This window comes from Amphiura filiformis, chromosome 12 (genome assembly GCF_039555335.1).
Source record: "Amphiura filiformis chromosome 12, Afil_fr2py, whole genome shotgun sequence".
Classification (NCBI taxonomy): Eukaryota; Metazoa; Echinodermata; class Ophiuroidea; order Amphilepidida; family Amphiuridae; genus Amphiura; species Amphiura filiformis.
The window spans coordinates 62,975,903-63,001,531 of NC_092639.1; the positions used below are offsets into that span (position 1 = coordinate 62,975,903).

At 35.9% G+C, this 25,629-nt stretch overlaps 1 protein-coding gene across 1 annotated transcript in view; it reads left to right on the forward strand.

The window, feature by feature from the left end:
• The first annotated feature begins 9,579 nt into the window (after window positions 1-9,579).
• LOC140166555 (C2 domain-containing protein 5-like) overlaps window positions 9,580-25,629 on the forward strand; it is a 37,191-nt gene continuing 21,141 nt past the window's right edge. The window contains exons 1-12 of the mRNA XM_072190049.1: window positions 9,580-9,664; window positions 14,769-14,900; window positions 15,092-15,219; window positions 16,568-16,613; window positions 17,820-18,000; window positions 18,679-18,764; window positions 19,626-19,756; window positions 20,962-21,096; window positions 22,037-22,167; window positions 23,545-23,651; window positions 24,196-24,304; window positions 25,070-25,184. Of these exons, the coding sequence (XP_072046150.1) occupies window positions 14,811-14,900; window positions 15,092-15,219; window positions 16,568-16,613; window positions 17,820-18,000; window positions 18,679-18,764; window positions 19,626-19,756; window positions 20,962-21,096; window positions 22,037-22,167; window positions 23,545-23,651; window positions 24,196-24,304; window positions 25,070-25,184 (1,259 nt within the window). The 5' untranslated portion in view covers window positions 9,580-9,664; window positions 14,769-14,810. The remainder of the gene's footprint in view (window positions 9,665-14,768; window positions 14,901-15,091; window positions 15,220-16,567; window positions 16,614-17,819; window positions 18,001-18,678; window positions 18,765-19,625; window positions 19,757-20,961; window positions 21,097-22,036; window positions 22,168-23,544; window positions 23,652-24,195; window positions 24,305-25,069; window positions 25,185-25,629) is intronic.

Sequence of the window (25,629 nt, forward strand, 5' to 3'; positions counted from 1 at the left end):
ATCTCGATGTTTTTATTTACATGTTGGAAAATCTTATCTACATAAACAAAGCAAAAAGCATGGTTTAACCACTTGTACAACCAAACATACCGGCACAGTTCCAAGTAGGCCTATCTTATGATCCACATTCACCCCAACACAATCACAACACGTACACGAAATGATAGGAAAATTGTCAGGAGCGGACATCCAGTACATGGAAAATCTACGTTAGACTCTCACTTGCTTTCTTAGTACATTAAAGGCGATACATGTAATTGTATCCAATGTCTAAATATTCCCTCTAAAGGTTTTTCTTTCCGTCATCACATCGTCATTAATTATATAATTTGTTATTATCGTGACTATTATTATTATCATTCATTCATTCACTGTCATTCACCCTTATTTGTCATATGCAGACATTATTTGATATATCACCTGTCATGTTGTACAAAACCGTTTTCTTTTCTTTCTTTTTTGTTGTTGGCAAAACAAGAGAGGAACATGACAGGTCATTAATTTTGTGACACATGCAGGTAAGGGTTCAAAATATACACCATAAAATGACACATTTCTGATTTTGTTTTCTATTTATGGGTATACGGCATATTGGTACGGTATACCAGTTAACAGGGGTGCTTTAGAAAAGGAAGATGTCTAATTATTAATAACAAATTATTGCGTGCATTCAATTTCATTCGTATCAAATTTGGGGTTTGTTTCAAAAAGCATGATGTACATTGTGTGGGAGAAGGTCTACTCTCACTATCCTGTGAAAACGAATCTTTTCATGGAGGAGACATTATTTTCAGAACGCCGAGGGGTAGGCTGCTCAAGTTTGGTGTAGGTACATGTACGTGCCTCTGATAATTTGGAAGTGGGATCCATATTTATATTATGCCAAAATGTGACCCGTTTCTGTATCTGAAGCCGAAATTTTGAGACAAATTTAAGCATAAACTTTGACAATTTTAAATTTTTCTCAACATTTTTGCATGTTTTGTGACATTACGAAATACAAGATTTACGAAATTGTGAACATATTTCCCGACAATTTGAAAAATGACCCATCATAAAAAAATGCATATACTTAAGTACTAAAAAGGGTCACGGGTATAAACAAAAGGTCGAAAATGAGGCACATTTAAACGGCACATTACTGTTTTATTTGTATGTGCGGAGAACCTTGACAGTTTTGGCTGTATCAACTCACTATGGTGACATTAATCCAAATTTCTTACAGCAGCAAAATTATATGTTATTGAAGTGGATTGATATTGATGACTGTTTCGGTCTCCGAGCTTTAACGAGGGTTTTAAATATTTTTTCTAATGCTATACGATACCTGTCATTCTTTTTTTTCTGAAAACATCCTGGGAAAATAGTAATCACAAAGCTAAATTTTGCTGCAACCATGCACTAAATGATGCCAAAATACGGTATATGACAATCATGTATATACATCGGTGGTTTTGAATGAGTACAGCCAATTAATATAGACAGCAAGTTTTAATTGCAAAAACAAAGTTCCACATTGAACTGGTTGAATGGTTTGGTTACACAATGCTAAAGTCGTGTTCACACGGTCGGATATAAATGATTTATTACCGGTAATAGGCGACTTATAACAGGTAATATTGACTTATTATCGTATTAAGTGACTTAAGTCCGACCGTGTGAACACTACTTAAATACGATATGTTTAAATATATCCTGCACTACCAGTAACAAGTAAACAATTCACTGCAAAAATTAGAGATTAAGGTTATACGTGGTATTGTTGGTCGAAGCAGCAAAAAAAAAATCGATTTTCATTATCTGAATCAATATACCATCGAAAAATAACTTTGGTGTTTTGCAAAAGTTCATTCTACAAATCATATACTTTGAATGCTTGCTTGATTTACCGGTATTGTTTTTGATGAGTTATGTAAGTTTTACAAAAGTGTTGTTGTTTCAGCCCTCTTTACAATATAAACCAAGAACCACAGGACCTACAAAAGTATATCTGTGATATTTGAATTCTTCTACACGCTCGCTATGAATTGAGCAATGCAATTTTTGCAAATGCTCTCTACCATTCGCAAGATGCTGTGAACTATTTTTTTTGCTGCTTCGACCAACAATACATCGTATACGACTGTCTTAAAGGAGTATCTTGACCGTGATTCTGTCATGTATGTCATTTTCTGTAAATATCCACGAATTTTTTTTTCAAAATTTCAGTTAATTCCGTTTTTGAGTTTGTCAGTTTTTTATGATTATGTGTATTTACACATGTAATTTCGTAATTCAAATTTGACGATATTTTTGATAAACGAATTAATCTGCAAGCAACTTTTTTGTATATAAACACTAGGCCTATATATAGTCAGATGTTTCCAGTGGTATACAAATCTCAACTTTTTTTAGAAAAGTGTGGGGAATGAGGCTGTGAATCACGAAATGCGCCTTTCACTTTTTTAACACATTTTAAACTTAACACCAATTTGTGAAAATGATTAAAACCTAAACACGGATGTCAAATTACCGAACATCATATCTTGAATTCTTAAGCACAAACAATCTCTAGATACTGTTTTTGCAATAAACAATTAATAAGGTGTTATGGGAGGGATTGGGTGCTACAAAAGCCATTTTTGTAATTTCTCTTATAAACTTTCAGCTGTCTTTTACTTTTTATTTGATACAAATCGCACATCGCGGTCAAAAGTTGCGAGTGAAAAACTTTCAACCGATGACGCGAAAAACTGTCAGAATGAGCAAATAAATTTATACAAATGTTGTTTGACACCAAATATTTCTGCTCTTTGACTCTTTTACTGAGCATTTATCGTATATCCACTTTTTGACATTTCAGGCTGACTGCTCCTCCCCCCAGGGGCTATTTTAACGTGTCTCACTGTCACGTTCGTGCCACGATAAAATATTCGTGCAGTGACAATTAACAATCCATGTAGATATGCTTTAATAGTAGACAATGGTAGAGCTTTTCTTACGGTCACATTCAGGTAAAAATGTCAATTTTTTATTTTTGAAACGCACTCTACTTCATCAACACTTTTATCTCATTGCACGAACGTGACGGTGAGACACGTTACAATAGCCCCTGCCTCCCCCACACACGTTTCAAGCCGTGATTGGCGCTAATGCTCACACATTATCTGCACATAAGTAAAGACAATTTGTCCCTTCAATCAAATCTTGGATGCTCAGTGAATTTATCCACTCGCTGACGTAGGCCTATTTGGGGAATTGAAAGTATTTTCATTCACGCAAATTTTAAAATCACTCTACAGATATGGTAATTCTTTTAGTGACATTTCATACTTATACTAGGCAAAAAAAAAATTACCTTGCGCTGAATTTAGAAAAAAAAATCAATTTTACTTTCGAGACACTTACCACTGATCATGCTGATTGGTGAATACGTCAGGATAATTCATTATTTTATCAACTGTCTCCAAATAATCTTGTCTCTGCTGTCGGCGTCCAACGACTTATAGCATGGCTTGTATTGGTTGTCAACAACAATGTGGAAAATCAGATTGTTTCATTCGGATGTTTTCTCCGTTTCCTCTCTCTCCTCTAGATGTAATATCTTCGTTTTGTGCGTACGGAGGGTTTGAGCCTCGCGGCCAGTAACGTATATAGCTCCGCAATTGCCTTTCCATGAAACTGAATAGCTGAGTCTCCACTCAAAAGTACTTGTAATTAGTTGTATTACAAAGCGAAATTTGAAAGTTTGTCCATATTCTGTATAGAACAAATATATGTACTAGTATTCAACAAGTTTGGCTTCTTTGGGGTTGACTAGCCATCGTTTTTGATCTTGTTTGTCAATAGATCTCACTGATCCGGATCATTGGTGCTAGTATTGGCAATCTCTGTGTTTTGGTATGCATTATATCTATAAGGTAAACGACTTACAGCAAATAATGTAGAAATATTTTAAGTATAGTGCCCTTTATTATGGCATTGAATACTTCGGTTAATTTTAAGTAACAACAAAATATTTTGTTAATAATTGACTCAAAAACCACCGGCGATGCCCGTGGTAACAAGAAATCTTTGGGCCGGGGTCTTTGGTCCTAATTTGCAAAGACAGCGTATTTATTGAATTGGTAGAGCATTGGACAGTGAAAGTAAAGTGTTATTGTTTTTTCGACTGTTTATCATGAATGTTGTGTAGTCAGAAGTTTAAAAATCTTATTATATTATTTTTTTTAAAGGGTGGTGTTGCATATTTTTTGCAATAATTAACCAATTTTAACTAATCGTGATCCCTATTTTTCTAAGGGATTCTCTAATTTCTAAAATTATCATGATTTAAAAAAAGAAAAAAAAAGCGCAGTGATTTATAGTGCGCTAGGCACAGGCACAACGCCTAGACGTTGATCCACAAGCCTCAGCACACTTTACAGGTTTATTTCTGGCCATCCGCTGTCTACTATTCCATACAACCCATATATGGAAAGGCACTACCTTAATCTCCCTGCCATGATGTGTAAATTTCGAATATAACCAAATTAGAATTTGACCAAAATCGTATATTAAGGCTTTAACTAAAGGTACAGGTAAAGGAGGCGATCCTGTACATAAAGAGTGATTGGAGTGCTCATCCCCGGTGCTCATCTCTCTTTATTGGCGACTAGCGGGATACCCGCGCTTCGCGCGGGTCCCCGCTAGATGAGTAAATGGGAGCGTTCACTATATAACAGGAAGATTTACTGAACAGGTAAAATCATTGAAAAGGTACATTTTATTTATCTCAATCTGTCTCTTCTTACATTTTCTTTTTTAGTTTCTTCTGCTTAGCTTGTGATTTTCCGTTTCCATGTTTATTTATTTAACCCCGTTCCGATTATTTTCTAAATCTGTTCTTTCTTACATTTTCCTTTTATCTGTTTTTTATTTGCTGCTTGTGATTTCCCGTTTCCATGTTTTGTATTTAATTCTGATCTCATTATTTTAGCTTCTTTTTTTCTTACATTTCCTGATTAGGTTCTTTCCTTCTTTGTTTCGTTTCCGTTTCATTAAGGGTGGTCTTAACCCTGGAATTATGGAAACTTTCGGGCTTCATAACTGCTAAATTATTAGTCTAAAGAATATAAAAGTATACATTTTTAGACTGGAAATGACTTGCTGAATTCATCTGTGAGGTCAATTTGGGCCAAAATTCTCATTTTTTTATTTTTTTTCAAAAAACGGGTTTTTTGGCCTAAATTTTTTCGTGCAACGTAACAAAAAAATTGTTTGGCCAAAAAAATTTTTTTATTAATTTTTAAAAACTAGATAAAAATATCTAGGGAGGGTTTTTTTATTTTTTTGAATTTTGACCAACTTTGAGAAATTTGTACCAAAAATGTTAAAAAATGCAAAATTTTCAAAAAAATCATAAAAAGCCTGATTTTCGCCCAAATTTCAAATATTTTTGGTGAAGTTGGTCAAAATTCAAAAAAATGAAAAAACGCTCCCTAGATATTTGTATCTAGTTTTTAAAAATTAATAAAAACAATTTTTTGGCCAAACAATTTTTTTGTTACGTTGCACGAAAAAATTTGGGCCAAAAAACCGTTTTTAGGATTTTCTCCAAAATGAGCATTTTGGCCCAAATTGGGCCTCACAGATGAATTCATCAAGTCATTTCCATTCTAAAAATGTATACTTTTATATTCTTTAGACTAATAATTTAGCAGTTATGAGGCCCGAAAGTTTTCATAATTCCAGGGTTCAGACCAACCTTAAGTTACTTTAACCCGGGATTACTCGTACCTTTTTTGTCCTTATTTTAATTTAATTTGTCTTTATAGTACCGCTTCATGTTGTTTATACAACAAACATCTTTTCCCCGTATTTATTACGTCCTCTCATAGCGTGTCTGCGGATGTGTTCACCCGCATAATCCCGTGACCCGTCCATATACCTTTTTGTCCTTTATTTTCCCTTCTTTCCGTATTATCATGTCCACTGGTCTCTGGCTCGCAAGTCGCGTGGCTCTGCGCCGTTTACGCGCGCATTGGCGTAGTGCGCATTACGCACGCGGCGCACGCGCTGCCGGCAACATTTTCATAACAAAAACCCCGTTTTTACTCATATTTTCACTGTTTTTGCAGCCAATTCTTGACCGTTTTCAACCAAATAAAGTTTGAACACGTTCCCGTATATTCCCCGATCTCCCGTATGAATTTGGCAATATTTGGATCGAAACTGACGGAGCCTTTGCTTATCTCACATACATAGTCACAACATTCCCCTATTTATAGTAAGATTACGGCCAGACTTCCTCCATGTAAGGTAAACTAATGTTGCTATATAGTGGGTCGCTACACCTCCTCCACGGTGAGGCTGTTACCTTCCCAGCATTTAAGAATGTCGGTGCCCAATTATACACCTGTGTGGAAAGGAGTAGGCCCTAATCGAGATAAAGTGCCTTACTCAAGGGCACAGCACGATGTCGCCGCCGGGACTCGAACCCGCAACCTTCCGATTATGAGTCAGAGCCCGTTCCGCTCGGCCACCGTGCTCCCTATAATAAAGCCAAATGTTATATGGCTCTAAGTGTTGCAATGCGCTGCTGTTTTTGCAGTGTAGTAGTTATTATAAATACGAACAACACGTAAATAGCCTATACTACATTTGTAAATTTTGTTTCACATGCCCAATAATTTACTCACGTTCTAGATATAGACGTTTCATTGTCCGATCTTAATTAGTATAATGTATAAGCTTTGTATACACGGTATCAAGTTATAAAATGTTGTATAGGCGCTATGCAAAACGAATTTACTAAAGATTCTCGAAACCAATAGTTTTTGGCACATAATCTTTGGCTGACAAGATGACAAGAATTGATAAATTACAGTTTGATATGCTGATAGATAAGATAACAATAAATTGTGAATCTGCCAAGTTTACTTTATTTCTTTGAATAGTCAGGGGTCAGGTTTGTGGTATTTAACTAAATCCCTCTATTGTTATTGTTTCTATTGTCTTCTCTCCATAAAGTTCAATGAGAGGCGAGGGGTTAATGCCAAGGTCTTTATACTTTTGTCAAAAATATCATCGGTTCAGTGTTGTAAATTATTATGTTTTAGCACTACTGTCTCCAGTTTTAAGCCTAGAACTACTGAACAATATTTGAAGAGTTTTTTTGCAAAAGCCCTTACATCCACCCCTAGCTGAAATTGAGTTATTGGCATGTAATTATATAGTGTGGGTAAAAATACACATTTTGGTGATTTTTTTTTACCTCCATACATCCATACATCGTATATTTCCCGTTTAGGAAATCTTAGGAAATTTCCGGAAATCTGAACTTAAAATGAATAGGCCTATAAAATTTTAGGAAAATAATTTTTTGATGTATAATAGTTGCCTTAAATGTTCTTTAACTATTAAAACCAAAAGGAACTCTTTTGGGGTCACTATGTTTGAAGAAAAAAAATCATTGCAATTAACAACAATGATTTGTAGCTTCGGAAATGCTCAGCGGGGGTGGAGGTTGTTGCAGCCCCGCCACTGATTTTCAATTACAAACATCATAATAGGCCTACCGTTATATTTGGTACCAATGAGTCTCTTCTATCCAGTGATGCCATAAGTACAAACATTTCACATATAATATCGCTATGACGTCATAGTGTGACTTTCACTATTTTCCCACTAAATTTCCACTTTTATTTCAGCCCACGGAGCTGAGTGCATGCATCACTCCTCTAGAGTGAAATTCAGAAATTTACTTCAGAAAACCCTTCATGTTTCGTGAATTCATCAGGCATGAGCATTAGGCCTAAGCAAGAAGAAACTTAAAAGGGCATTTCGTGATCCACAGCCTCACCCCCCCCCACTTTTCTCAAAAATAAGTTGAGATTAAGTTGTTTAGCGGAGTGTATATACACGCGCGGTATTTTATCTATGCTTCTTGTGTTGTTATCTTCAGTAGATAGCATCTTCTGTAACATTCATAGCGAGCGGCATTTTGTGTCATTTCGTAGGCCAGGCTGATTTTCTGCCATGAGCCTATATATAATTATTGAAAGGTGGAGGGGGGAACCTGAAATTTTTAGTTGAACCAGGAGGGGGGATTGTTAAATTTTAAATGGAGAAAATTGGGAAAACAAGGGGAACGCGAAAATTTTGAGCAGACGCGAGGGGGGGGAACGCGAAATTTTTTGTCGATATTTTTGCCAAAACACCCATTCCCCCCCCTGCCGTAAATAACGATCGGTCCCTAAGACGACGAATAACAACAACACTGTTCTAGTGTAGGTGAGCGGACTTTCCAAATAGTTTAAGTCATCGATATTCCCAGGCGGCGGATGACATGATCGAGCCGGCAACTCGTGAAACCGCCCGGCCGTGTGGTATTTTCCATATAGGCCTACTCGGTTACTTGTGGGGTTCATTATCGAACCCCAACGGTTTTAGCTTGTATTTATATTATTTATCAACATAGGCCTATTTGTTTGTGATATTTCAAGCGTTTGAAAATTTCAAAATAATCCCATTCAATTACACGGTTGACGATGAAAATTTACTGAATTTAGGGACTGCACGTCATACACCACCTGGATATTCCCCCTCCCCCTTAACAGGCCAAATCGTGACACTAAAAATCACCGAAAGCTTTACAAAGCTTTAAAAAACAAAAAAAAAAAAAAACAGCAACAAATCTCAGTCCAAATCAACCCACTTCGGCCAAAAACAATTTTAACTGCCAATTTTAAAGTCAAAATTGGTCATTTAAAAGGGCATTTCGTGGCCACAGCCTCATTCCCCCACTTTTCTCAAAAAAAGTTGAGATTTTTATATCACTGGAAACCCTTAACCTCTGGCTACATAATGTTTATGTATATAGGCCTACAAATATTTCTTGCAGATTAATTCGTTTAGCAAAGATATCGTGAAATTTGAATTTCGTTCTGGTGCACCAGAACGAAATTACAACGCATTGTCTAAGCTTGTCTACACATAAACGCAAAATCGGAAGCTGAAATTTTGGGAATAGGTTTTTTCGTGAATAGGCCTATCTAATGAAAAATGATAGAGCATGCTAGGATCACGCCATCCCAATGCCTTATCATTTCACAGTCGATATTGATCGATCGATCGAGCATCGATTGATTGATTTTTGATTGATTGGTTGATTGATTGATTGGATAACTGTGACATGTTCATTGATTGATATGTTGATTGATTGATTACGATGTTGATTGATTCATTCATTACCGTATAATTGAAATATTTATTTTATTTTATTTTATTTTATTTTATTTTATTTTATTTTATTTTATTTTATTTTATTTTATTTTGTTTTATTTTGTTTTATTTTATTTTATTTTATTTTATTTTATTTTATTTTATTTTATTTTATTTTATTTTATTTTATTTTTATTTACTTATCTATTTTATCTATTTATTTAATCTTTATTTTTTTTTAATTAAAAATTTTTAATTAAAATTTACCAATAAAAATAAATGTACCCCATATCTACAATCTGAACGTCATAGTCCGTAATAATTTTCAATCCGTGGTGGTCAATGAAAGAAGACTGCGGGGGTTGAGGCTTTTCAAATAAATTGCTATATTCAGCCCGTATATCGCATGTTCGTGAAAGAAAGATTGTTTTCCCGACGCAAAACTCGCTCATATTTTTCCATTTTCTTGATATTGTGAAAGGTAAGAAATCTACGAAAGAGAGAGCAACAAGGTGAGCTCCTCTGAAATTTTAGTTGATTTGTGAGTGATGCGTAAGTGAGTGTTGAACTTGCATGTACAATATGAACATGATGAACATATCATCAATCATGGCAAATAAAAATTAACAGGTAGACGAATTATGCAGTCCTGTTATGCTATATTATATCACTCATCATGCTCATACATAAATTCTAGACAGTTCATTGGTTGATTGCCATTTATCATATTTACCATCAGCCTCTCCGTGTGATACATTTGTAGTTTTAACCCCGGGGGGGGGGGTCACTCCCATTGTGGCCTGTACACAGGGTTCGAATTCAGCTGTATCGCATAGCAGTTTGCTCCACATTTTGAAGTAACTGCTACCCAATTTTGCATTTGTATAGCACTTTTTATAATGCTTTATTATATGGAAGTATCCTGATTATGATGAATTAGCCAAAAACTGCTACGCAAATTTTTTTAACGAATTTGAACCCTGCCTGTACACCATCCGCGATAATGAAAACGCGTAAAAAGGGTAGTTTTTCGTGGATATGTACGATACGCGCGTAACGTGTTTAGGGTGTCAAAAACATGAAAAATTGGAAAAAAGGGTAAAAATTGTAATTGCTAATACGCGGAAATGAAATTTAGGGTATGAAATTTGATGCAAGGAATAAAATCCCTGTTTAGGGTATCGTTTTAGCCAAGGTTAAATCCTTGTTTAGGGTGCTTTTCAAAAGTTGATTATCGCGGATGGTGTACAGTAGGGTGATTCACAAAAAATGAAATTGGTATTTTTCAACGGGACACCCCCTCATTTTGTTCATTTTGATAATAAAATCATACCTGCAAAATATGAAAAAATTCAAAAAAGTTTAGGGGTGCTACCGGTCAATGAACTTTTGTACACAAAGTCAATGGGATTTATGAGCCATTTTCTTTACAACACAAAAAAGCCATGTTAATTTTCCCTGATTGTGCCAAAAATATTTGATCATAGTGTGAGTAATGTCCTTAAAATAAATGCTAAAGAAAATTGTACAAATGTTAACCCGCTTTCCAGAAAATTGCATTTTTGTGAAAACTGTTACATTTGGGGCAAGGCAGTTGCTGGAACAGCCAAAATATTATGGTACTTGGCTATCCAATGTTGTGACCCCAATTTATATACATTTCTTTTCAACCATGGTGAATCTAATCCTTCCTGTGGTCATTCAATTCAAACAATACAAATCTTCATCAGGTATGGCCATAATGACCACCCCTGATACAGATGTATGGATTTTGATAGTTACTATTACCGGTACATAAGATTTCAAAAGCTGGTATCACCATTGGGGTAAACTAATATGTGAAGAATTTTAATCCTTTTTTTTTATCAACAGTTCAGTTCAATAAGGTATAAATTTGGGGTGCCTGGTGGGATTCCAGGGGATATCCCAGGGTATTCTTTTCTTGAGCTACACTCCCTCCAGGCCGCGACAAATTTTATTTTTTAGCTTGCCCGATCGGGCAGGCAATATCCAAAAATTGGTTGCCCGAAATTGCCCGAAATTAACCAATATTCCCAGCAACAATTGTCGACAAAGTCATATACCGTACACATCATGCAGTGCAGTGCATAGTACCGTAAGTGTGCCAAATTTGGCAGTTTCATTCTTACGGAAATCCAATACTTTTCTCAGTTAAGTTGATAAATAAATGAGTATTCATGAAATGCATAAAAAATGAACATTTCATTCAATTATTTCACTGTTTGTTTCTTACATGTGGAAAATAATGTGTATTTTATGTGAAATTTTGTCAGTAAAGTCACGGCGATTTACGCCGATTTCGCCAACCACTAGTACATCTCAATCTCAATCATATGCAAATACATGGCCAGCTGACGTCATTGACGTCATGATATTTGCACGAAACAGGTTCTATAATTGGCCAAACTTCCAATATGTCACGTAACGGCATGATGTTCATTAGCATATGGTCGCATGTCATAAGTTGGGTACAATTTCCATTACATGGTCAAAAATGACAAAAAATTTATTTTTTGATATGTTGTATATATTGACAGCCTCTAATAATTAACACAATTTTTAACCTTAACACATACTTAATTTTTGAGATAATGCTTAATTACTAATTAATTAATACACAGGTGTCTATGTAAATCTCAATTTTCAAATGCATTTTTCTCAAATCGGACCTCAATTACAAAAATGACTCTAAAATTTTTATTTTATACAAGAATGTCATCAGATTTAGAGGATATGTTCTCAATACATCAATGCTTCAAATGAACTATTTGAAATAATTGTACGTATGTTAATTACATTGTGAAGGTCAATGACCTTTTTACGAGTAAATAGCAAGACAGTTATTCTATTATTGAGGAAATGAATATCAAGAAGAGAAACGTACATTATCATGTTGCTAAAATATTGAAATTCAACTAGGATTTCATTAAAAATGAAAATAAAAATGAAAAAATGGAACATAATACCCTTTTAGGTGGTACTACACCCCTTGATAAATTTGTGACTATTTTTGCAGTCTTCTCAAAAATAATAACACTGGTAACAAAAAAAGTTATGTATATTATAGGGGCAAGGAATCCAGTTACTACACTGGAATTTCAGTGACTCAATACAAGCAGTACGTTATTTATGATAAGAAAAGAGGTACCGATAGAATGTACCTCATTTCTTAACATATTTCGATGAATCACTTGTCTTGAATCACTGAAATTTCAGTGAGGTAATTGGATTCCTGGCCCCTATAATATACATAACTTTTTTTTACCAGTGTGTAGTTATTTTTTGAGAAAAATGCAAAATTAGTCTTAAAATATATCATGGGGTGTAGTGCCACCTTAAGTAGTCGGTAATTGTTTTAGTTGTATAAATTCAACATTCAAAGCTGTCAATACATCATTCCCTCAATAGATTTGAAAAAGTAACCAGTAGTTTTGACATGCTGACATGTGAATTTTCACATAGGCCCTATGCACACACTCCCGCATCCGCCTACTCCACATCCGCCTGCTCCTCCACCCCTGGCATTTTTCATTTCAACTGATGTGATTTTTTTACTGAATGATGTATAATTATATGCTTCAGTAGACTGAAAGAGTATAAAATTAGGCTTAAAATGAGGTATCAACCACTGTTGTAGGATATGGGGTTACGGAAAGCCAATCAATTTTGTATCGGAATTTTCAGAAAAGTGTAATCCCTCCACCCTTTTTGCATACCCAACTTATGACATGCGACCATATATACATGTATATGTCTGCAAGTCTGGTGTGGCAAAATTTAGTCTGGCAAAATTTGAGTTCCATTTCAAGAAGTTTTCTACTTTGTTTTGACGTTTTTTTACTTCTGTGAACACGCCAAGTTGGACAGAAATACTCCATTTTAAATCATCAAGCTTTAATTGGTTTAAATTTAGACTTGCCCGATCGGGCACAGCTCTTCAGAGTTTTAATTGCCCGACAAAAAATGTGATTGCCCCGGGCTATCGGACAGGCGATTTGTCGCAGCCTGACTCCCTCTGTCACTTTTGAAACATTTTTTATTATTACAGTCAACTATGAACTTTAATTTGGTAAAAACCCATGTTTTCACAAAGTTAGGTATATCATTGAACATTTACTTCAGTTTTGCAAGCCTGGTAGACTTTTTAGGCCCTGAAATAAGCGTTTGAAATTTAACAAAAAATCCCATTGACTTTGTGTACAAAAGTTCATTGACCGGTAGCACCCCTAAACTTTTTGAATTTTTTCATATTTAGCAGGTATAATTTTATTACCAAAATGAACAAAATGAGGGGGTGTCCCGTTGAAAAATACCAATTTCATTTTTTGTGAATCGCCCTAGTGTACAGGCCACAATGGAAGTGACCCCCCGGGTTTTAACCATTATATAGGTATGTTAGGTGAATTCAAATTTGCCATCAAACTGCATCATTTTGCATATCAAATTAAAGCCCTTGACTGAGTAAAGAAAGCCAAAACTGAAAACATTTTTGTCATACCACTTTCCGTAACAAAGTTACATCTTGTCAAAGATTGACTTTCATCAAAAAGATTCTGCTAGCAAAATTCCCCAAAACGGCTTTTTAGGGTGTTTCTAGATCTTAGTCTCATGGCGATAGCAGCTTTTTTTAATGGAACTGCTATCAAAATCCCTCTAAAATTCTATGCGCGACTTGATTATCACCATAAAAAATCATATGTTTGGGTCAAGTGAAGTATAGAAAACATATTTATGTAGGTTTCCTTCACCGACTTATTCTCGAAAAAAATTCAAATTTCTATGTAAATATGCATTGTGTTTGGGCCTCGGTCTCGGCGAATTTCGCTGACTAGTAAATGTGTTTTAAGGTTTGCCTGGGATACCTACATTATAGTGCTGCGCCGTAATGTGCCTGAGGCTGCCCCAAGCCGTGCGCTGACTCTTCTCTTAGACTCGCCGATTTATGGGGCCTGGGTCAGTTCCAATAATTGAAATTGAAATCCCGTTGCTGAGAATTGCAAATTTCACAATGATCTGTCAAATGCTCTGTGGATATGCTTCATAAATCACAGGTGTGAAACTGACTTTATACCACTCGCTCGCTTTTGCAGAAAAGTGAAGCCTCGTGGCCCTGGGGCATGACGTCATGGACATGTGTGCAAAATATACATTTTGCTATAGGCCTAAAATGTTGTGCACAAAAATGTGTTTCCGTACATTACGCAAGTCTTGGGATGTGATACACATAACCACCCCCCAACTAGAAAGCTGGCTATGCCCCTGGATCTGGGACTGAATCGGTCTTGAATGATAAGCTATGATATCAAAAAGGTGGAGCCTCTGGCCCAACCCATAACATTAACACATTCATGAATCTCAATATCAATGTTGTGCTATGTAGGGCCTATTTATGTGTTATTTTTTTGGAAGGGATAAAGTTTGAATTGAAATTGACTTGTACTCCACCAATAATACCTGTCGTGAAATTTGCACAGTGATAATGGTATCCTGTCAGTATTCACTAATGTGTTTCAATGTTTAACATACATGTACTGTCTAATACTCAATATTATTCTTAATCAAAGGATTATTGGGTAGTTGAAGTACACAAGCTCCAGTATCCCACCATGCCGGGCAAGTTGAAGGTTCGAATCCTGGCTGCTAGGGATCTCCCTGTGATGGACAGGGCTAGTGATTTAGCTGATGCTTTTGTAGAGGTAAGCTTGTTAATATCAACTTTATATGTGACGAGTCATGTCAAAAGCAGACACTTTTGGGTAGGATCGTAAATGGAGAAATAACAAAAAACAGGGGTAAGGTACAAAAAGCAAAGTGAAAATATCTAATTGATACTTTGACAACAATCATTCTATATTACCTTCACTGTCCATTATTCAAAATATTGCAGGTGAAGTTTGGTCAGGAAACCTTCAAAACAGAAGTGTGTCGTAAATCATTAAATCCAACATGGAATTCGGAGTGGTTTAAGTTTGAAGCCTCGGATGAGGAACTCCAGGATGAACCATTACATTTCAGGTAATTAAGTCCAGGGCTGTAGAGGTAACACCTGCAGTCCTGCATGCATGCATGTACTGATTTAAACTTTGCTGTCAGGTATTTCAGAAGTGGGTAAAAATTTTAAAGTGTGATTATTCCAGATGTTGTTGACCACTATTTTTTAGTCAGGCTGATAAAACAAGGTTAGTGGGCCTCCAGCACAGGTACATCATCGTCAAGGTACCTACACATAGAGTACTCACACCATTGCTACTGCACAGGACCCACCAGCAGTGGTACTGCACTGGTACTGCACAGTATATATACTAGGCGACGGTGTACCCAGACAGCCCCAATATAGGATTCTTGTAGTGTTCATTATATAGTCCTGGGTAAGTGGCATTGTGCAAAATTAAAAGCTTAAACACTGGTTTCAGTGTGAAGCCGAGTGAAACCCGAAAGTACAGTCCACACAACTTATTTAGGATGTTTGATTCAGAATACAGGGGTTAAAAGATAATACTGTTCCAATTTCACTTTAATGTGTATCAAATTATGTGTATGGACCTCTTTTTAAGGAAATCTCAGCCATCCAGACAGATGATTGAATTTCTAACGGTAGAAAAACATGTTCTTAATTCCAAAACGTCTTATTTTTAAACTCTGAAGCATTAAGGGATCTAAAATGAGCGTTTATTGCGTTTCGACAGTATTTTTTGTGGGACATGAGAGCACCTCAGACCTATCGAATTAAATTCTGAATACGAAGCATGTCTTTCTGGTATCAAATAATTATCATTTTTGAAAATCACAATATAATACAAATTTTATGACAAATTATAAAAATTTGATATTTTTCAAATTTTTGATATATAACAGTCCTCGAAGTAAATTATATAAATCTAATGATATATTCTTAAAGTGTATGTAGCAGGAGGAAAAGCTGACGGTCAATTGAAAATTTTGACCTTTCATATTGAAGATATAGAATTTTTCCCCAAAAGACCTAATTTTTTTTGGTGTTTTGGGAAAAAAAAATCCATATCTTCAATATGAAAGGTAAAAATTTTCAATTGATCGTCGGCATTTCATTCCACCTACATACATCGTTAAGTATAAATCATCAGATTTATAAAGTTTACTTCGAGTACTGTTAAATATCAAAAATATCAATTTTAATGATTTGCCATAAAATGTGTATTAAATTGCATGTAATTTCAAAAACCAAAATTATTTGATATCAGAATGACATTCTTCGTATTCAGAATGCAATTCGATATGTCTGATGTGCTCTAATGTCCCAAAATAAATACTGTCCAAACGCTCATACCCCAGCCCTTAATTGGAAGAACAACTCTTGATGTTCAAATTTATCTTGTTGTTTCAGAGTAATGGACTATGATACATACAGTGCTCATGATGCTATTGGAAAGGTAAGTAATACATTATAATACAAGTATTGTAAACCTTGGAATCTTGAAATGAAAATGGTGGCCATCAGGGTACTCACCTCTGGTGCATGAGGGTCTTGGGTTTAAAACCTGAAGATGGCGACTTGCTATTCTTAGTCAGTGACTATGGTTTAGCTTGTAAGCACTAAATTTAACTGGTTTCTGCATGTTATCTAGCACATGGTAGATGGTAGCAGCCATCTTGTCATGGAACACTCTTGTCGAGAGGTGCAAGTATATATATATTTTTAAGCACTGGCATCCATTACTCAAAATATTGGACCTGCCTGTCCTGTAAAACACGGTAGAGGATAGTGAAAACAAAAATTCATATTGTTTATTCTCTAGGTGTTGGACTTGATATAATTGGTGACATCTATATTTTACTGTATATTTAGTAAATTTGGTAAATGATCCATTAGAGTGCTCTGTCCTTGCGAACTTAATGGGTCCTGTGAAAATTTTTATATGTACATTCTTGAAAAGGTTTATTAGGTTATTTACTAACCTAACAGTTTCGACCATTGTGTCATCATCAGAGGGATATTTTTCAATCCAATTTTTTGTACACCAACAGATGTCCTGTACATGTTGACCTATGTAGCTAGCAGTTAGGAAAAAAAGTAGGGTGCTGGCCCCTGACTATTCCATTCCAGTGCTGCTGCATAGTCTCAATCTTAGTACAGAAGTGAACTGAATCAACTGATTCTGATCACTATAGCAGCACTACTTTGGGATGTTCATGATTTGAAAGGTGCTTTACAAGTGGACGATAGATAAATAGAAAATTGTCTATTATTGAAACATAAAACTGATCAAGTGACTCGCTTTTATTTGAGAGGCTACAGTATCGCACCTTATCCTAGGTGCATCTTCAGGCCGTCTGATGATCTGGCGGCAAAAGGTCGTTGACCTGTGACATGGTGGTGTTGCCAGAGGTCATAGATCTTGAGTCAAACTTCTTAGGAATGTTCTTGATGACAGAATTGTAAGCCCCCACCAAGTCAACCGGTCACAGGTCAACAACCTTTGCCGCCAGATCATCAGACGGCCTGAAGATGCACCTAGGATAAGGTGCGATACTGCAAATAAACGTGAGTCCACTTGATCAGTATTATGTTCCAATTTAATATTTATTAAACCTGGGTGAATGACAACCTTCACCATTGTTCTGTCATTTTCCTGTAGGTATACATAGATCTCACTCCGTTACTATGGAAAGATGGGGTAACAGAAATCTCTGGCTGGATGCCCATCTATGATACAATGCATGGTATGCGGGGTGAAATCAACATTGTTGTCAAGGTGGATCTATTTGAGGATGTCAGTAGGTTCAGGCAGTCATCTGTAGGGGTACAGTTCTTTAATTGTGAGTATATTTTGATGAAAATGTTTTGTATATTAACCTTATGACTATGAAGGGGTTAAGATTTTTTAGCCGCAATAAAAAAACATGCTTGTTGGGCGCCCACACATTATGACATCATAACAACATTATGTGGGGAATGTTTGTACTTCTTTGGGTATTACTGGATAGAGGCGACCCATAGCTATACATTGGTACCAAATATACTACAGCATATGATGTTTATAATTGAACCCTCCCCCCAATTTCATAGTCCATGTTACAAAATATGGCTCAGTAGTTCTAGGGTTAGAGTATCAGATTGTAGGTTAAAATGAGAGTGCTTGAACAAGCATCTATTCAACACAGAATTATTATGTTTTGGTGTTCAAGAAAGTGGTAGTAATAAATGGTTTACCACCCCATAAGCATGACATATTCTATGTGCCACTGATATGATGCATGTTTGCCTCAAACATCAAAACCACTGGAGCAATTTAAATTGTAGTAAGAAATTTTGGCTGATAGGCTTCTACCTAAGATAGAAAATACTATGTGTTAATCAGACCATCCACCTCTTAAAATATTTTACTGTACAGTAGAGCGACCTTTTTGTATAATTTAGGTTATAGATGTTGCAATACTTGACTCAATGAGCCACAACGCTCTGTTCATACTCTATTGTATATTTCCTATTAACAGCCAGTAGAGTTCCAACGTGTTATAACCTTATTGCTGTCCATGGATTTGTAGAGGAATTAGTTGTAAATGATGACCCAGAATATCAGGTAAGTTATATGGGAAACTAAAATGTGTACATCCATATCAAAACAATGCACTTGTTGGTTGCTACATGTGTCTCATTTCACATAATAACTAGGAATAGATACCAGACTCATCTCAATTCAAGGTCACTTCCAATAATCACCAAGTCACATGGTTAAACCATGTGACTTGGGGATGATTTGAAGTGACCTCCACTTGAGATGAGTCTGGTATTTATTCCTAGTTATTATGTGAAATGAGACACGAATTAGCAGCCGACAAGTGCATCATTTTGATATTGATGTACACAAATATCCAACCTATAAAGGCCAACAAAAAACATTTTGTTTGCTATAACTGGCTAAAAGATTTAGGGTTGGTCAGTTAGCATATTTTGTTTCTTTTTATTCTTATTCCCAATATTGATGTGATGTGACAAAGTTTCTTCTGTTGGACATTTTTAGGAAGAAAAAAGTCACAATTGCACAAAATGCTCGTTGTTGGGGATGCCACCATTGCAGTTTATAATCCAAGCCCTGTCATCTTCAGTTTATGTAAGACGATGGCACTATAATGGGTTATTCCAGTTGAAATCCATCTACTCCCTATGGAAGATATGACCTTGGTCTTCCATATGTGAATTTTAGGGTTACCTGAATGGATGACTCCATTTGAAAACTGAGACCATGTCTCCCATAGGGGTGTATGGAATTCAACTGGAATAGCCAAATAGCAGCTGGGGGATTCAGTATAAAATATGACAAGATCAAGGGAACTTAAATGATTTGCATGTGTTCAATTTGCATGTGATGTGAATCAATACTTAGCCATTTGGATGGGCTAGTAACTCGTTGCCGCACTTTTCTTTTGTTCTTTTCTGACAGTGGATAGACATGATCCGTACTCCCAGGGCATCTAATGAAGCCAGGCAAAGACTTTTCTCAAAGCTATCAGGAGAACTGCAGAGAAAGATTGGCATCAAAGTGTTGGAGATGGATGGCAATGCTGTCATAGGGTAAGTATATTGAAGTGATTATCAGTGGTTTTCTGTACAAAATATTTTGTCTAACTGTACTACCAAACGATCAGGAATTTTAAGCCTTTTTGATAAAACAAAATATAATAACAGTTTTGTTTCATGTTCCTTGCGCGCATTTGATTTATGCTGCGCGTTTACTCGAGCAAAATTGCAGAAGTTGATTTTTTTAAAACATTTTAATGAAATTTGTCTGCAAATCGGCTGTAAAATACATGTTCAATTTCAATTGTAACACTAGATGTAGCCTGTATTCCAGCTAAACATAGCCATTGTATAGAATGATATAGAATAAAACCTTATATTATGGTAAGGGTTGGGTTCAAGGTGTAAGTTAGAGGGTGGATAAGGGCTAGGATGTGTATTGAAATACCGTATTCGTTCCATAGAATTGTATTTACCCAAAATTAGCGTTGTTCAATTTATAAAAAAATTAAAATAAAAAACCGCATATGGCATTTGATTTCAAACTCCCATGGAACATGAGACAAAACTATTATTTTTTTTGCTTTATAATTTGAATTGTGTCTATTTCATAAAACATTGCAAGTATCTTGCTCTATAAGTGTATATCGCTATACCCAACATCGACAGCTATAGCCAAATTAACAAATTCTCGATCATGAGAGGATGTACCTTCTGCGTCAGCGTACTTTTCATAGAATAACACGATCGCGCGACCTGCATGACCGAACCTTGACCTTGCCTAGCAACGACCGTGTAACCGTAAGTGCTGGTCTTTGCGTAGTATGCTCGACGCAAATAACTATGCGTACCCAAGTTGGCTCTCATGATCGAGAAATTTAATATTTTGGCTATAGTGTACATAGCTTGCCCATGGTTTATGAATTTGACACCTTCCCTAATACTAAATATATATTGACCATCCACCACAAATGGGTTGTCAACAGAGCTTGTTTTTCTTTTGATATGTGGTCCATTAACTACTCAAAACATATAGAAAACAAAGAATTTCTCAACTTGTTTTTTACTAATTTTTTACTACCTTGCAAACAAGCAACAGGGGCATTTTTAATTTGAGGAGAATTTACATTTCCAATATCTCAAGAAGTGAAAATGCCAACATTCAGCTCATTTGTGGTGGACGGTCACATATAGTGATATCAATTTGCCTTTTTCGTAGCAAAAACAATGAGCCTGACATATTTTTCTTGTCTTTTCAGCTACTGGCAATGCTATGATTTAGAAGGAGAATCTGGTATTGTTGTTAGAGGTATTGGAACTGTTGTATCCATACAGAAGAGTGCTCCAGTAGCCTCACCATTGTCTACAAGTCCACCCAAAGACATGCACAAAGAGTGAGTATACATATGTTGCAGAAAAGTGCAAATTAAGAAAAGGAATGCCACCTTATAATGGTAAGGGTTGGGTTCAAGGTGTAAGTTAGAGGGTGGATAAGGACTAGGATGTGTATTGAAATACTGTATTCATTCCAACAAGCGCCCATACCCCAATACTTTTTTTTTTTTTTTTTTCAATTTGCTAAAGGGTACCATTAATGTTGAAGTGACTGATAGATGTTGATACAGTGAAATAGCTTGAGGATTTGAAGTCCTATGTAAACTTGCAATACATTTACTGCATCAGAAAAGCTACTAGAACATCTCGGGACCCTATTATAACATAGGTAAATTTGTCTCTAATAAACAGCCCTTACGAAAAACTTAGGTAAACCAGGTAAAAATAACCGCCCACTCAAAATGACTTTGTAAAGTGCCCTGGGCGCTTATTAGAATGAATACAGTACTTACTAAGATATGGCTTCTAATATTTTAAGGAGTAAAAGGTGCATTTTGAACAAAATTATCAATTCAATCAACTTTTTTCAGCAAGAATATGACAGATTATTTAATTTTTTGGCAGTTAATCGCATTTTTCATCCACTGGGCTATACACCCCAATGGAAGACATGACCTTAATCTTCCACACAATGAGTGTGAATTTCAAAATTTGGTTACCTGAATTGGTAACTCCATTTTGAATCTTCACCCCTTGTGCCTTCCTTAGAGGATGTATGGAATTCAACTGGAATAACCCAGTGACTTGAAAGTTCCAAGTTACGAAATCACCAAAAAATGGACAATATTTTAGAAGATATGATTTTCTTTTGCTTAAAATGCAAATGAAAAGTCTTTGTAGATCGATCTGACATTAGAGATTTTGAAAGACTTTATATTTAATGCATGTTAACCACCAATAATCCCATTTGCACACTTTTCAATTATCCAACCTATATAGTAGCCATTCATTTGAAGATCAAGGAGATTTGGGTACTTCCCCTGTGAACAAGACACCTACACCTCAACCACCATCGCCGACAAAATGTGTATCCCCGTTCAGATATTCATCAGACTCGGACTTGCCAGCAGGTAATGCTGTATTATTTGTGAAGTATATGTGACATGATCAAGGGGAATGAGTCGGATGTCGCTAATATATTGTTTCTGAGATATTGGCAAAAACAGTGCTCAAATTCTTTTGTTTTATGTTGTTTTCAGCCATTGATAAATTGCTCATAACTCTGTAACCAGATGAGATGCCAGCATTTGTAAACTGCCAGAAAATGATGTAAAAAAGTTCAAATTGAAAATTGCCGACATGTGACTCATTCCCCTTGATCGTGTCACATATGGTATTCTAGCATGTCAAAATAGCACACCTGACTTGTTTGCCAAAATTGGGCTATTCCAGTTGAAATCCATATGGAAGACATGACCTTAATCTTCCTCATAGGGAGTGTTGGTTTCAAATTGGGTTACCTGTATGGGTGACTCAATTTGAAATATACACCCCCTGTTTGGTGTATGGTTTTCAACTGGAATAGCCCATTTATGTCATTTGTGCTATTGTTGTGGAAGGGCAGTATAGTGGATTCATTTAGGGATTCAATCATGTTTCACCGTTGTTCATCACGGATTAACAACGATACGTCCGCGCATCAGCGTGGTTTACTTCGCCTGCCCGGCGAAGTAAACCACGCAGACGCCGGACGCGAGTTGTTAATCCGTGATGAACAACGGTGAAACATGATTGAATCCTTTCAACAACGAAAACAAGCTAAAGATCGTCTAATTTACATGATTCTTTCATTCGGAATGTCCGTTTACCATTGCCACTCAACCTTACAAGAAGATCAGTGATTTCTCTGTTGATATCAGCAATAAAACTAAAGAATAAAGTGAGCAATAAAACTAAAAAATAAAGCGGTAATGATATAGCTGCTGCCTCCAACATAAGATAGTGTTTCCAGGCATGACGAATCTTACGCGCTCACGCGTATCGCGTACGCGTTACCTTGCGTTCGCATATACGCTACTAGACTGTGGATTCATCACCGATTAACAACGCTTGGCTCCTGTACAAAGGTATAGGAAGAGTTGTTGAAAACATCATGAATATATGCGATATAGCAATGCATATAGCCCAGTCATTTATTTGCCAAAACAAGAATATGATGCAAGATTACTTATACTAAACAGTGGACCTCTTGTGTGTGACGTGGTATAGCATTACCCACAATAATAAACAAAATGTGAAGATTTTTTACAATACTCTCAAAACAGCTGATGCACAGTCATTAACCTCAAAATAAAAAAATAGTTTCCTTCATCACACATAAAATGACTGTTTGTATTAGAAACCAAGAAATGGCAATCATAAAACATGCAACTCGTTGCACTCGTTGTCTTGCATGTGGATGTGTTTTGACATTTTGTTGATTGAAATGATGTTTGTTTGTTTTGCAGGAGGTAGCCCAGGCACTGCTGGTAGTAGCGGGAGTGGTGGGGGTATATCACAGAAACCAACACTCACAACAAAGACTGCTATCCTCCCTCAATCTATAGATATGTTGGTAAGAATCTTTAATATGGTTTTCAATTTCAATTTATAAAAGCATTGCAGCAAACACTGTGCATAAATAGAAAAAAGAAAACCACAGAATATATATAAAATAGAACTGCACATTATTAGGTTACCAGTAGAACACACAAGTGGTTGATAACACCATTGATAGCCCCATAATCCTAAATATAAAGGCTATTTCCATTGGGGTCCTTAATGGAATTTAAAGTCACTCTGTACATGGCACAAATCACCATTTTCACATCGTTTTGTTATATAAAATAGTGACTTCTCATTTGTTTTTATTGATTCATCAAAATAGTAGAAAGCAAGTAAGAAAATTGACTTGAAAACATGAATTACCTGCAGTAAGGTCAATTTGTGGGAATCAATTTGTGGGAATCAATTGGCAGATGATTAGGATCAATTTCACAGAGAACCGCAAATTCCGACTTTGCAGATATTTGGAGCTGATGTTGAGCTAAACTTGATACCAGTGAAATATATTACAAGGATGCTTCTGCATAACTCCCAGTTAATTTGTTTTCTTTCAGGAGTACCCATTCTTTACGTTAACAGTGTTTCCACCTGGGTTTCTTATTCATGTCGGTGGTGTTGTGGCTGCTAGGTCTGTCAAACTATTGGATAAAATTCATAACCCTGGTAAGTTCAGTTTCACAAGACATGATAAGAGTTGATATGCGAGTGTTGGCTGTTATATGTGTGGATGGAGAAGGTAAAGGTAAAGCAGTCGAACTAGTATTTTTTACAAGACTGAGTGACCATCTCTCTGTTGTTAAGTTAGTGATTCGGCCAAACTCTACTGTCAAATGTTGCTGTGGTGGGATCGCCACAACTCCTCCACAGCAAGTCTGTTACCTTCCCAGCATTAAAGAATGCTGATACCCATTTATACACCTGCGAATTATCAAGACAAAGTGCCTTACTCAATGGGCACAACACGGTGGCGTTACCTTGGTTTTAACCTGCATCCATCCGATTATGAGCCGGAGCCGGCTCGGCTCGGCTACCATGCTCCCGGGATGGATAGCATGTATAGATAATGTTCAAACAAGTATTCAGTATTCACCAAATTTGGATTCCAGATGTTTTGGACAAGGAACCTTGCTCTGTTCTCAGTGGTTTGATATATTGTTACTGACGATAAACTCTGTTCACAACTGATGATAGCTCCACATGGCCTGACATCTTTCTGGTCAGTTTCTGGTCAGCGTTTACTCCTTGCCTCTATGCCTGACCCTACCAAATAATATATGTATTGTAAATGTGACTTTAATATGAAGAAAGCCTCTTGGAACACAAAAAGTACAAAAGTAAATGTAGCACAAATATTCTACTTTTGAAAGTTGGATTGTATGGTAATGAGTGATCAGATTTGTCGTGATTAAATTCATTTTTTTTCCTCAGATGAACCAGAGACAAGGGATGCTTGGTGGACAGAGATCCGTACTGAAATCCGTTCTCATGCTGCTGCAATGGGATGTCATGCTGTTGTGGGTTACAAAGAAACCACTAGTATATAGTAAGTATCGTAAATGCATCATCGGTCTGAAGAATGCTATTATGTGTCCAAATAATTTTTTTGATGTTACAAGAAAATGAGGCCTAAAAACTTTTTTTCCAAAATTGGTGCTTTTACACCAATAATCTGTGTATTTAAATTCCTTGACTTTTTTTGTTTCAAAACATGTATATGTTTTTAAAAGATATGTTACAAAATTTTTAATGTATTTCTGAGACTTGGCAACTCTCTAAAGTTAAAAAAAATATGTATCAAGACTTTCTGATAAGATATTTTACAGACATGAGTAAGTTTTGGTTTATCCTTTGTGTAAGAGAGCAAGGAACTAATAAGTTTTAAAATAAAAAGACGTTGAGACTATTCTAATTAAAAGCATACTAGTGTAGAAACTGATTTACGATATTTACCTGTGTGCATAGATGATAGATATGAATATTGTTATAAT